Source organism: Equus przewalskii, chromosome 18 (assembly GCF_037783145.1).
Source record: "Equus przewalskii isolate Varuska chromosome 18, EquPr2, whole genome shotgun sequence".
NCBI classification, from domain to species: Eukaryota; Metazoa; Chordata; class Mammalia; order Perissodactyla; family Equidae; genus Equus; species Equus przewalskii.
The window spans coordinates 38,705,464-38,720,359 of NC_091848.1; the positions used below are offsets into that span (position 1 = coordinate 38,705,464).

General features: G+C 37.5%; 1 protein-coding gene across 1 annotated transcript in view; it reads left to right on the plus strand.

Annotated features, from left to right (window-relative positions):
* The window catches only part of KPNA1 (karyopherin subunit alpha 1), a 73,528-nt gene that overhangs the window by 15,122 nt on the left and 43,510 nt on the right, over positions 1–14,896 (plus strand). Inside the window, exon 2 of the mRNA XM_070583774.1 lies at positions 8,726–8,859. Coding sequence (XP_070439875.1) covers positions 8,731–8,859 — 129 coding nt within the window. The 5' untranslated portion in view covers positions 8,726–8,730. The remainder of the gene's footprint in view (positions 1–8,725; positions 8,860–14,896) is intronic.

Sequence of the window (14,896 nt, forward strand, 5' to 3'; positions counted from 1 at the left end):
TTAATTACCTCCTTAAAAGTCCTATACCCAAGTACAGTCACATTGGGGGTTAGGGCTTCAGTACATGAATGCGGGGCAGGGGTGGGGTGGGGGGCCGTACAATTCAGTCTGTAATGATAGACCAATAGGTTTATAATCAGGAGACCTAGGTTCATATCCTTGGTCTATCTGGTATTAAGTGTGTAACCCTGGCCAAGTCACTTAATCTCTGTGAGCCTACTGAATCCTTACTCGTAAAGGATCAGAATAATGCTTGTGCTATAGGTTTGTTAAGAGATCCAGGTAAAATAGGTGATGTGACACAGCACATTATAAATCAGTGATTCTCAGTCCAGGCTTGCATTAAAATCATCTTAAAAATGACTATTCCTGTGACTTCCCACGTGACGGTATAAGGAACTCTGAAGACTTGTTCCCTAGTAAAACTGGGGAAAATTATTAACAAACAGCTATTTAAAGTCTCTGGAAATGGTCCTAGGGCATACAATAAATGAAGAGCTTCTAGTCGGAGGGAAACTTTTCTTTCTGGGAGGAGCAAGACATCAGGATTTCTCATCCTTCCCCTAGCTGCCTGCTGCTGAGGCTAAGTTCTGGGTGAATGTTGTGGAGAGGTAGGGAACTACCACCTATCCAGTTCCCACTTGTGGAACAGAGGCTCTATCTTGGTCGCAGAGCTGCTGAGAGTCCTAGGGAACAGATCACCGTTTCCCTGACTTATAAGTTGGTGGTTCCACATTAGGAGAGACAAGCTGAGAAGTCCTCAGGCTACTGCCCACTCCCAGCCAAATACTCTGTCAGGGACTGAGTGACGAAAGGGAGTGTCACTCAGAGAATTGTGCTGGTGTACACACGCCCAGCTTGAGAGCCCTGGTTCAGAGATTTTGCTTGGGTGTATTGGGGAGAAACAGGTCATAAAACAGATAGCTACTAATCTCTTCCTTGAGGAACTGACTTTGCCGCGGAGCTGGAGAAGTTCAAACCTAAGGATACTCTCAAAAGCAGTGGAGACAAGCTGTAGTGAAAGGCAGTTGGGAGGAGATTTATAGATTCGAAAAGGTATAGGCTAAACTGCAGGCTAGCTAGTTTGCAGGAGAGAATTGGGATACGAGATAGCTGGAAGGAGCCTTCCTGGGGTCAGAGGAAGTGTCAAACATTGACTCTGGAACTACTCCTTCAGAGAAACCTGAATTTGATTGAATTCTTCTGTGGAGCAGTTTATGCCTGAGGCTGTTGTTGAAAACAGTAGCGCAATCAGCTGGCAATTAGTGGAGATTAACGGATAGGATTAGTCAGGGAAAGAAAGCCCTGCCAAACTAGTGTCATGGCAGGGTGACTGTGGGCATATCCAGGCTCTGCCCACCTGAGGACCAACATCAGAGGCTTAACACTGCAGGGGGGAGGGGCAGGATAGACTTCTTTAAAATAATGCAGCACATTTCTAAACGAATAAGCAAGTAAGAGTAGAAAACCTGGGGTTGGGAGGCAGGGGGTGCGAACCAGTATCCAGAGTTGCCACAAACTATTATATAAAATATTGAGTTTCCAATAAAAAGCTATGAGACATGAAAAAACCCACAAAAAGCCAAAACAAAACCCAGGAAAGTGTGGCTAATATACTCGAAAAAGCAGACAACAGAAACTGCCTGTGAGAGTAACCAGATGTTGGATTTAACAGAAATAGACTTTGAAGTAGCCATTATAAATATGTAGTTCAGGGAATCAAAGGAAACCTTGATTAAAGAAGTAGAGGAAGGTGTGATAACAACTCACATCAAATAGAGACTATCAGTACAGAGACAGAAATTCTAAAGAAAAGCCGAATGGAAATTCTGGAATTGAAAAGTTAACAACTGATGAAAAATTAATTAGAGCAGCTCAATAGTAGAGTTGGACTGGTAGCAGAAAAAATTAGTGAACTTGCCAGTAGATCGATAGAAATTCAAGGAAGGGTGAGAAAAAAATGAAGAAAATTGAAGAGCCTCAGAGAAATGTAAGGCAGCGTGAAGTGTACCACAGTACACATAATGAGAGTACCAGAAGAAGAGGGAAGAGAAAAAGGAGCAGAAAAATCACTTGAGGAAATAGTGGCTGAAAGCATCTCAAATTTATTGAAAAACACTGACCTGTACATCCAGGGAGTCCAAAGAACTTCAGAAAGGATTAATGCAAGAAAATCCACAAATGAGCACAACATTGTAAAAATACTGAAAGTCAAAGACAAGGAGAAAATTTTCAGAGCACTGAGAAAAACAAGGAGTTACTTAAAAGGGAACCCTGATAACAATAACAGCTGACTTAGCAGAAACAGTAGAGGCCAGAAGGCGGTGGAATAATATATGCAAAGTACTCAAAGACAAGTATTGTCACCCAAGAATCCTATATATCCAGCAAAGCTATCTCTTAAAAATGAAGGTGAAATAAACACTTTCCCAGATAAACCAAAGCTGAGAGAATTTGTTACTAGTAGACCTACCTTGCAAGAATGCTAAAGGAAGTTCTTTAGGCTGAAAGCAAGGGGCCTCAGATGGTAATTAGACTCTTCATGAACAAAGAGCACCAGTAAAGGTAATTATGTAGTTTTAGAAGAGTATAACCACCTATTTTTTTCTCAAAACTGATTTTAAAAGCAACTGTGTAAAATAATACATATATAATGTATTCTTGGGCCTATATTATAGAAATGTAATATATTTGTCGTGTATCTTCCAATAACAGCACAAAAGAGGTAAGTGGGAACAAAGCTATGTTAAGCTAAGGAAATGATTATAGATGATAAAATAATAATTATAAAAGTGTGTTGTTGGGTTTGTAACATTAATAAATGTAATATGTATAACAATATCATAAAATGGAAGAAAAGGGAATAGAATTATATAGCATAACATTTTTATGTCTTCCTAGAATTAAGCTAGTATAAATCTGAATCAGATTAGGATGTTAAAGTGTATATGGTAATCCCTAGCAACCACTAAGGGGGAAAAGTCACTAAAGAAATTTAAGTGCTTCATTAGAAAATATTCACTTAATGCAAAAGAAAGCAGTATAAGAGTAATAAAGGAATGAAAAAGACTTGACACACAGAAAACAAAAAATGAAAAGGCAGTCATAAATCCAACTTTATCAATAATAACATTAAATATAAATTGATTAAACAATCTAATGAAGAAGGCAGAGATTATCAGACTGGATCCAACTGTATGCTCTCTACAAGAGACAGACTTTTAAGTTTAAAGATACAAATACATTGAAAGTGTAAGGATGGGAAAATGTATATCATGCAAACAACAACCACAGGAAAGCTGGAATGACTACTAATATCAGAAAAAATAGATTTTAAAACAAAAAATATTACTAGAGATAAAGAGGGACATTTTATAATGATGAAAGGGTCAATCCAATAGAAAGACAAAACAGTTATACATGTATCTAATAGCGTCAAAATACATGAAGCAAAAACTGACAGAAATGAGGGGAGAAATAGAAGATTCAATAGTAATGGTTGGGAGACTTCAATATCCCACTTTCAGTAGCGGACAGAACAAGTAGACATGAGGTCAGCAAGGAAACAACACTGTAAACCATCTATATCCAGCAGACATTTATAGAACACACTACTACCCAGCAACAGCAGAATATATATTTTTCTCAGTCAAGTGCACATGGCACATTTTCCAGTATAGACTATATGCTAGGCCACAAAACAAGCCTTAATACATGTAAAAGTATTGAAATAATACAAAGGATATTCCCTGACCACCAAGGAAAAACATTAGAAATCAACAATGGAAAGAAATTTGGGGAACTCACAAATATGTGGAAATTAAAGAACATACTCATAAATAACTGGTGGGTCAAAGAAGAAATTAAAAGGGAAATCAGAAAATACTTTGAGATAAACGAAAACGAAGTTACCACCTCAGAAAATTTATGGGATATAACTAAAGCAGTACTTAGAAGGAAACTTCTAGCAATAAATGCCTTTGTTAAGAAAGAAGAAAGATCTCAAATCAGTAACCTAACCTTCTGCCTTAAGTCACTGGATAAAAAAGAGCTAAGTGAACCTAGAGCAAGAAGGAAGGAAATAAAGATTAGTTTAGAAATTGATGAACTAGAGAATAGAAAAACAATATGAGAAAATTAAGGAAACCAAAAACTGGTTCTTTGAAAAGATCAACAAAACTGGTAAATCTTTAGCTAGATTGACCTAGGAAGAAAGAAGACTCAAATTACTAGAATCAGAAATGAAAGAGGGAACAGTATTACTGACCTTACAAAAATTAAAAGGACTATAAAGAAATACTGTAAACAACTGTATGCCAGTAAATTACATAGCTTAGAAAAAATGGATCAGTTTTTAGAAAAGACTGGAACTACTGAAACTGACTTAAGAAGAAACAATCTGAATAGACCTCTAACAAGTGAAGCGATTGAGTTAATCATAAAACTACCCAGGAAGAAAAGCCCAGGCGCATATGGCTTCACTGCTAAATTCTACCAAGCATTTAAAGAAGAATTAATACTAATTCTTCACAAACTCCTCAAAAAACTTGAGAGGAGCAACACTTCCCAACTTATTTTATGAAGCAAGTATTACCCTGATGCCAAAGATACCACAAGAAGACTACAGACCAATATCTCTTGTGAATATGAACACAAGAATCCTCAGCAAAGTACTAGCAGAGCAACTTCAACAGCATATATAAAGATTTATACACTAAGTGTCATTTATTTCAGAAATGCAAGGGTGGTGTAAAGTTCACAAACCAATTAATGTAATAATCAGTAAAATAAAAAACAAAAGTCACATTGTCCTTGCAATAGATGCAGAAAAAACATTTGACAAAATCCAACACCGTTTAGTGATAAAAACACTAAAAAAACTGGGAGTAGAAAGGAACTTCTTAACATGATAAAGGACATCTATGAAAAATCCAAAGGTAACGTTCTACTTAATGGTGAAAGACTGCCTGCTTTCCCCTACAATCAAGAATAAGGCAATACTATCTGCTCTCTCCACTTCTATTTGACATTGTATTGGAGGTTGTAGGCATGGAAATTATGCAAGAAAAAGAAAAGGCATCAAGATTGGAAAGAAAGAGGCAAAAACTATCTCTGACAGGTGACATGATCTTGTATATAGAAAATCCTGAAGAATCCACTAAAAAAAATTAGCACTAATAAGCAAGATCAGCAAAGTTGCAGGACACAAAATCAGTATACAAAAATGTCGTATTTCTATAGACTTGTCATGAACAGTCTGAAAGTGAAATTAAGAAAATTCCGTTTATAATAACATCAAAAAGATTAAAATAGGAATAAATTTAGCAAAAGAAGTGTAAGGCACTCTGAAAACTACTAAACACTGTTGAAAGAAATTAAAGAACGTGTAAGTAAATAGAAAAGCCTCCTGTCTTCATGGATTAGAAGATTTAACATTGTTAAGATGGCATTACTCCCAGATTGATCTACAGATTCAATGCAGTCCATATCAGAATCCCAGCTGACTACTTGTAGAAATTCACAAACTGATTCTAAAATTCATATGGAATTGCAAAGTATCCAGAAGAGCTAAAACAATCTTGAAAAAAGAATAAAATGGGAGTACTCACACTTCCTGATTTCAAAACTTACTACAAAAATGGTAATCAAGGGGCCGGCCCCATGGCCGAGTGGTTAATGTTGCGTGCTCTGCTTCAGCGGCCCAGGATTTCACCAGTTGGAATCCTGGGCGCGGACATGGCACTGCTCGTCAAGCCATGCTGGGGCGGCATCCCACATGCCACAACTAGAAGGACCCACAACTAAAGATCCACAACTGTGTACCAGGGGGCTTTGGGAGAAAAAGGAAAAAGAAAATCTTTAAAAAAAAAAAAAAAAAAAGGTAAGATTGTGTGACATTGGCACAAGGATACACATACAGATCAATGGAATAGAATTGATAAGCAGGAAATAAAATTATGTATGGTCAACTGATTTTCATCAAGGGTTTCAAGACCATTCAATGGAGAAAGAATAGTTTTTTCACCATATGAATGGATAGCTAGATGCGAAGGAATGAAGTTGGACCCTTACCTCATACTGTATACAAAAAATTAACTCGAAATGGGTGACAGACTTAAATGTAAGAGTTAAAACTTTAAAACTCTTAGAAGGAAACTTAGGGTTAAGAATCCCTAAAAGTACGACACTAAAAGCATGAGCAACAAAAGAAAAAATAGATTAATCTGGACTTCATTAAAATTAAAAACTTTGTACTTCAAAGGACACGATCAAGGAAATGAAAAGACAACCTTTAGAATGGAAGAAAATATTAACAAATCATATATCTGATAAGGACTTCTGTTTAGAATGTATAAAGAAGTCTTACAACTCAATCTTAAAAAGACAACGCAATTTAAAAATGGGCAAAGAATTTGAATAGACATTTTTTTACGGAGGATAAACAGTTGGCAAATAAATAGGTGAAAAGACATCTAGCACACTAGGAGGACTAGAACAGAAAAGTTGTGATGTCAGGTGTTGGCAAGGATGTGGAGGAATTGGCAACCCTTTTACACTGCTGGTGGGAATGTAAAATGATGCAGCCACTTTAGAAAAATAGTTTGGCAGTTTCTCAAATGATTAAACAGAGTTACCATGTGACCCACTCCTAGATCTACACCCAAAAGAGATGAAAACGTATGTCTGCACAAAAACTTGTTCACAAATGTTTATAGAAGCATTATTTATAATAGCCAAAAAAGTGGAAAGAACCCAAAGGTCCATCTGCTGATGAGTGGATAAATATGAGGTATATCCGTACCAGGGAATATTATTCAGCCATAAAAAGGGATAAAGTACTGATATATGCTGCAACATGGATACAGGTTTCTCTTGCTATCTGAAAGTAGAGGAGTCCTGTGAAACTTTTTTTCTTTTGAGGAAGATTAGCCCTGAGCTAACTGCTGCCAAGTGTCCTCTTTTTGCTGAGGAAGACTGGCCCTGAGCTAACATTTGTGCCCATCTTCCTCCATTTTATTTGGGATACATGCCACAGCATGACTTGACAAGCGGTGCGTAGGTCCACACCTGGGATCCAAACCGGTGAACTCTGGGCTGCCAAAGGAGAATGTGTGACCTTAACTGCTGTGCTACTGGGCTGGCCCCGTATGAAACTTTTAATAAGCCGAAATGATATAAAGCAAAAAAGCAGTTACCATTAATTTCTATGGGAAAAATCTTTTTTAAATTTAATTATTTTATTGAGGTCATATTGGTTTGTAACGTTGTATAATTTTGAGTGTGCATTATTATATATCACATTCTGTATAGACTGCATCATGCTCACCCCTGGTAGTCTAGCTAATCTGTCACCATACATATGTGCCCCTGAGCCGCCACCACTCAGTGGGGAGTGTTTGTGTAGGTGGGGCCACCTCAGTAGGTGGATGCTCCTGTGGGCTGGGCTACCACTCTGAAAGTGTTGGTGTGCAGGTCTGCCTGCTCTTGCCTCTACTCACAGTTGTGTTGGCCACTTTGTGAGGATCCTTGGTCTGGATCACTGCCGCCAGGGACGGTGAGGGGTAGGGGTCCACTCATTTGGTTCCACTGCTTCCTGGGGATCCACTCGACCCACCTTCAGATGTATAGCTGAGTGGATCTCTCAGGCATCCTGTGGTGTTGGGTAGGGAATCCTCTGTTGCTTAATGGATGTCCGTTTAGTTTTAACTTAGAGAAGAGAAACAAACAGAACTCACTGCGCCAGGATGCTGACATCTGGGAAAAACTTTTGAGCATTTCTATACCCAAAAAATAACCTTAACTATACCAAATAACACATAAAACCTAAAATAACACTAGCATATAGTAAAAGGAGGAATGATATGATAAATACACAGCCTATGTGAAGTAGAAATGGTTTATGTACAGTGTAGTTTCACTTACCGGGATCAGGAAGACAGCACACTGGGCTGAGGTGGTGGTGGTGATGATGGTGTGTTAGGCCGAGTTGTGGGAGATATAGGAGACTGGGGTGTAGGAGAGAAAGGAGGAGGGTCATCTATTAAGATCTCATTGTCGTCTGAACCCATCAGGGCAGGCATGTCCCTAACAGCTACACCTTCTGTGTTGCCTGCCTCGATGTCAAAGGTTGAGGTTCATCATCTGCTGTGGCTGATGTGGAAGGCTTCAAATATGACAGTACGCTTGACTCTGTGTAACGGCTCACTGCAGAATAAACACTGAATGCTATTTTTGCTTTTCTCATTGTTTCATAAAAGCGAAAATCCTTTTTGGCTTTCTCGCGGTTAGCGAAAACAGGTAGTACTTTTAAGTTTTCGTAAAAGCTAAGTGGTGTAAAGCGAACTTTTGGATAGCGAGGGAAACCTGTATTACACCAAGTGGAAGAAGCTAGGCACAAAAGATCACACATAATGATTCTATTCATATGAAATATCCAGAATTGGAGTGATAGCTAAATGGCACAGGGTTTCTTTTTGACAAGGTGATGAAAATGTTAAAAAATTGACTGTGCTGATGGTTGCACATAGCGGCGAATATGCTAAAAACCATTGAATTGTTTTTTTTGAACACTTTAATAAAGCTATTAAAAAAAGTCACCATTTCTGGTGTCCCTGTGGGGTAGGTCTGGGCATATACATATTTAAAAGGCTGAGCTATTAGAATAACAGAGCCCTTTACAGTCAGCCAGGCTTATCTGTTACCTCCCCACCTTTTATTTTTGTAGAAATCATGAGTACCCCAGGAAAAGAGAACTTTCGCCTGAAAAGTTACAAAAATAAGTCCTTGAATCCTGATGAGATGCGCAGAAGGAGAGAGGAAGAAGGACTGCAGTTACGCAAGCAGAAAAGAGAAGAGCAGGTGAGTCCTTTACCCTTAGCATTTCTTTTAAAGGACTTAATGTTCCATTTTAATCCTGAAATCACCTTCTTTTATTTTAATGTTAACAATGTTTAATATATATAATATATATATGTGTGTTCTCCCCCCACCAATATAAAATCAACTTTTGGGAGTGAGGGAGATGGGGTAATGAAAAGTGGAATACAAGAGTGAAGAAATCTCTCAGGTTCCCACGTTCCAAATATAACCACTGTGTAGTATGTTGGCCTGTTTGTTTTTAGTGTATTTTATTTTTCTAAAGTTGTGACATCTTTGAGATTTTATCTGCATGTTTGTTAATAAATTCTCAAGTGACCAACAAAACATTGCTTTTAACTTTAATTTGAAAATTTGTAAACATGTACAAGAATAAAGAATAGATGGTGAACCTCATAAACCCTTCTTTTTAATTCAGTAGTCATCAATAATTTGCCATACTTCATATATGTCTGTCTAGCTTTACGTTTCTTTATTATGTAGTATTTTAAAGCAAAATCTCAAGGAGTATGTCTTTTCACCCCTAATTTAATTATGTATTATTCATAAGGATATTAATGACATTGATTTTTGATCATCTTTAACCTGAGAACGTCTGAAGAAGAATCTGGGACTCACCCTCACTTTATCTTCCTCTAAAACTACTTAGGGCAAATGGTCCATCACTTTTGACAAAGAATTTAAAGACATAACGTTTAGGTGACTTTTTTTTGCAAAGGAGTGACTTTTGAACTTGCAGGGACCATTTGACCCCCACACTACAAAAGCTCCATAAAAGGCAAATGAATGAATCAGAATCCTTCATACCTGAGAAATAAGGTAATCTGTCATAAATATTTTGGAGTTGTAGTGAACTCTTCTCAGCATACCCTGTTCATTTGAGTAGCACTGCACAATAATCCAGTTAGTTGAAGTCCAAGAGTACAACCTCGGTGTTTTATTTGTTAAAATGACTGTAGATGTTTGAATCAAACACTTATTGTTACTGTTATGATATTTTTTGGCAAATAGAGTTTGTACTGTTGTAATAGAGTTTATATTAAATGCAGCAAATTAAGTTATGAGTTCTTGACATTCTACTTTATCATCTTTGAAAGTGACCACTTATTCATAAAAGGATGAGTTTCTCTTGGTGTCTTGTTGCTTCTTTATTCATCCCTGTGTCTTATTTGAAGTGGAACCTTTTCTTTGGATGAGCTTTTAATACATTAGCTTCTATTTTGGGGGTAAATTTCAGAAATCACAACAGCATTGTTATGTAGTTATATTCACATATGTAAATATGAATATGTGTGTATACCCACAAGAGCACAGGTATGGGTCTGAATCTAACTACCAACCTACACATCATATTTGGCATAAAGCTTTTTGAAGATGTAGCGATGGCACTTGGCCATTAACAGTGTTCATTTTACTCTGCTTCTTTTTGTCAATGGGTGATTTCATGTAATTAGACTTCATGGTAAAATTTATATAAATTTCTTATATTCATTTACTTGCTTGAAGGCAAATGCTCTATATCCTTCATATATCAAGTGGCAAGTATGGCCCCACATATCTGATACGTTTGGAGTTGAAATTCTGTCATCTTCATTGTATGAGATCGGAAATTGTGCTTGGGCTTTTAATAAGTTGCTGTGATAAGTTTTTGGAATATTGCTCTATTTAAAATCTTAATTTTGTCAGTTCATATGTGCCATTTTACATAGTGAAAACTGGTAAAAGTAATCAAGCTTCTTAATATCACAGCAGTACTTGTTTCATGCCTACTTGGTAAAATAGTAAACATCAGTGAAATATAGATTTGTTTAGGTCTTGTTTATTTTACCACAGTTGCTTTGTCATCTATCTGGAAAAGTCACAGGCTTAGGCCAGCTGAACAGCTAGATTTGAGGGTAGTACAGGAGTTGATGCTGCCAAGTACACAAAAGATAACTGCATCTTTTAGGGCTATCCTTTTAGCAGACTAGCACTTAATGTCTCTTATCTAGGCAGCACTGTATAAATGACCTCTGTCCATTTGGCACCCACAGACCAAATTAAAATTTGTTTTTGGCAAAAAATTTTCCTAGTTGATCTCATTCTGATTGAGCCTGTACTAGAAGATGAACATTTTATGTTTACTCTTAAGCAGAACCTTGCTAAACATGTGAGCAGGTAACATAGTGCTGCCAAAAAGTTTGTAAAAACCATAGTGATGAAGAATGGAGGCTTGCTTGATGTTTTTAGTTACAAGAAATAGCTTGTGAAGTGAGCAAGTTGATAATGTTGTGGACAGCCAACTTTTCCCATTGATTTACTTTGTTAGCAAGTTCAGGCAACATGTAGTCTATAAATAAGGTACATAACATGATTGTTTTGGCAGTTTTTTTCTCTTTTGAAAGCTGGTTGTTCCTCTTGAGTGGTATGTGCACATAGTTGGAAAGGTTCAGTACAGTGCTGTGACACCGGACGACGCTTTGGGCAGTGATGAACTGCATATGCAATGGCGGTCCCACGAGATCAGTACCATATGGCCTAGGTGTGCAGTGGGCTATGCCGTCTAGGTTTGTGTAAGTGTAGTAGAGGAAGAAGAAATTTTCCTCTACCCTTCTAGGTTCTTCTGGCTGGTCTAAGAATTAAATTGAAATGAGACAGATTAACAGGAGAAAAACAAAAGTTTAATTACATGTATACATGGGAGAAACCCAGGAAAACTGAGTAACTTGCCAAAATGGCTGAAGCTCTCACGTTAAATATTATCCTCAGCTAAATACCCACCAGAGGGTGGGGAGAGTCAGGGACTTCAAAGGAAAGGAAGGCAGTTCACAGGTAGGCGAAAAGGAGCAAACATTGGGAAAGCAAGTGTTTGGCCACACAGAAACAGAAGAACACAAAGGGGAGCCCAACAAACAGGCTTTTCTACGTTCCTCCCTGTCTACCACCTAGTTCATGTAATGCTAAGGTGATAGCTTGCTTCCTGAGACAGATCTTTTATCTGAATTCTTTTAGGCAGTTAGGGGGAGGTAGCAGGAAAAACTTTCTGAGTCTTTGTTTCTTAAAAATAATCAGCCTAGAATTATCCTCAACTTAAAGACACACATTTTGGGGTGACAAATTTTGTTTCCCTTCAGTACACTCTGTCATGTTTGCGCAATGACAAAATCGCCTAATGACATTTTTCAGAACTTTTTCAGTTGTTAAAGTGATGCATAACTGTAGTGCTGAAATACTTGAAACCAAACCAGCAGTGTAGGGGAAGATTTAAGCTCTTATACCACTCTTTCCCTTATATCCATCCTCATAGTGTAGTTATATTGTAATGTGTAAATATTATTCATTGCTGGAGCTGAATAGTATACTGTGGTTACGTTTCCTTTCTTATACTTTGTTTTTCCTGGAGCTAATTGTCTTATTTTTTACCTATTTGGCTTTCTTTGAATTCCTGGCTGTCTTCTTCTCTCCTATAGCTCTTCTAAATTATTTTGTCTGATTTTCTAATTGGTTAAACTTCTCAGATAATTTATCAGTTCCATTTTTTTCCTCTGGAGACTTCTACCCTACGTTTTTTGTCCTCTTTCTCCTGTTGGTATTATTTATCCAATGGACGGGCTTTATAGCTGTAGTTGTTCGGACTTCCTTTTGCTGGGAATTTCTCCTCTCCTTGTCCTGATCCTTGTGATGTAAATGGTATTGTTTTTTTAATTTCAAATTCCACTTGTTCATCAGTAATTGTATTTTTCATCATCTATAGTAATTAAAGATCACTAACAGCATCCTGCCATACCACATTAAAGACACTGCCTGTGGATATAAATTTTGCTTTAGCAACAGGTATAATTTTAGTGATTAGGTTTTATTTTGGAGTCATGTAATGTTTTAAATAATTGTAAAACAAAATTAAATCAGAACGAGGGAAGAAATTTTTAAAAATAAACAAAAGGAATTAAATGGCCCTGACTTTGTGTCATGCTTGTGGCTAAACCACACAGAGAGGAATTATTTTAATACCATTTAAAATATGGCAATATGGTTAATAATCCCTTTTGGGATATATCTTAAGGACAAAAAAGTGTAAACAAATCTTCAGCTCCTTTTAGTTGTCATATAGGATTGATAGATATTCTGAAACTGTATGTATTTGTATATGAATACAGCAAATAAGTGTTTATGTTAGTATTAGGAACCTGGATCTTTTAGCTTAAGGAAATAGAGAAATATGAAATCAAAGAATTACATAAATTTGAATTGTTAATATCACTAGGGATTCATGATGTATTTTCTTTAAACACACACATATATACACACATGCATACACACCCAACTCTGTCCTAAAAAGGCCTAGAAATAGTGAAATACCTTGTAGCAGTCTGTACTCCTGGCACTCTGAGATTGTGGTTATTAGAATTTTTCTCTTGAAAAAACAATGCTCCTGGGAAAAATAACTGATTCTCAGTTAAAGATAGGGAATATTCAGCTTGAACACATAGGGGCCGGCCCCGTGGCCGCGTGGTTAAGTTTGTGTGCTCCACTTCTGCAGCCTGGCGTTTGCTGGTTTGGATCCTGGGAGTGGATATAGTACCACTCATGAGGCCATGCTGTGGTGGCATCCCACATAGAAGAACTAGAATGACTTACAGCTAGGATATACAACTATGTATTGGGGCTTTGGGGAGAAAGAAAGAAAAAAGAGGAAGACTGGCAGCAGATGTTAGCTCAGGGCCCATCTTCCTCACTAAAAAAAAGAAAAGAAAAGAAAGGAAATATTGAGGAAAAAAAAAGAAGAGAAAAAAAGGAAAAAAAGATGAACACATAATTTTTGTTTTATAACATAAAGCAAGGGAGTTGTCTAAGACCACTGAAATTGTGTTGAAAAGACTCAGGAGATGGTTTGAATAATCTCCCGTTAGCCAAAAGTGGGATATTTTGGGTATCAGAAAGGGTACTTTGAGGACTTCTGCTTCCAGCCAAAGTGGAGTGGGAGAGCTGAGATTTACCCTCCTTCCTCAAACAACCAAGAATAAACAGACAAAATCAATGAAACAACAGTTGAAGAAGCTGGACATTAAGCAGTGAAGGACACTGATCTCTAGAGATGGGAAACAAATGAAGCGAACCCCATGATTCCCTCAGCTTACTACCTGAGAGAGTTTCCAAGTTGCAGCACAGGGAGAGGGAACTAAGGTAGAGCCCACAACTTCCCTGATTTAAGACAGAGCTTAGAATCCAGGGAGACCAAAGCAAATAGAGTTCATAGGATGGAATACCAGAAAGGAGAGACCTGAGTATATACTATAGAGAGAACCCTGGAGATCTTCAGAGGGTTTCCTTGGATTTTCAGCAGAGTACTGATCAGCACATGTGTTTGAGGAAGCTACACAAGGCTAGAGGTTCTCTAAATATCATCTAAAAGGATTAGAGGAAACAGTGCCTGGCACTTACACAGAGCTGAAAATAGTGCCTGTTCCCCTAGCCAGGCTGGAAAAACTCATAATTAATGGGGCTTTAGGTAGAGTATTCAGGAGCATCTTGTCTCAGTAGTGGAGATTAATTAGCCATAGACTTAGTACTCTTCCAGACGTACCTAACAAATCATAAAAGCAAGATCCAAGAGGATCAAACTGTTTCCATGTAATTTAGCTGCATACTAGATCACCACCCAAGAAAATTTATGGGAATACAAGAATATCCAGTACCCAGGAGAGTCAAATTGACAGTATGGCATCCAAACAAAGATTACTGGGTATACAAAGAAGTGGGAGAACATGATCATTAATAAGGAGAATAGTCAATCGAAACTGACCAAGATACTCGAATTAGCAGAGAATCAGATTAAAACAGTATTGTAATTAGGTCCCATATGTTCAAAAAGTTAAGTAGAGACATGGAGTGATGAGGATTTTTAGGCTGGTTAATTTTAAAACCGCAGATGAGAAGCAGGCTCCGAGGACTGGAGTTTGCTTGCCCTTTGTTGGGAAACATTTACGTTTGTAAGGGAAACCTCCGTCTGTAAAGATGCCTCCCTCTCTGTGCCAGGAGG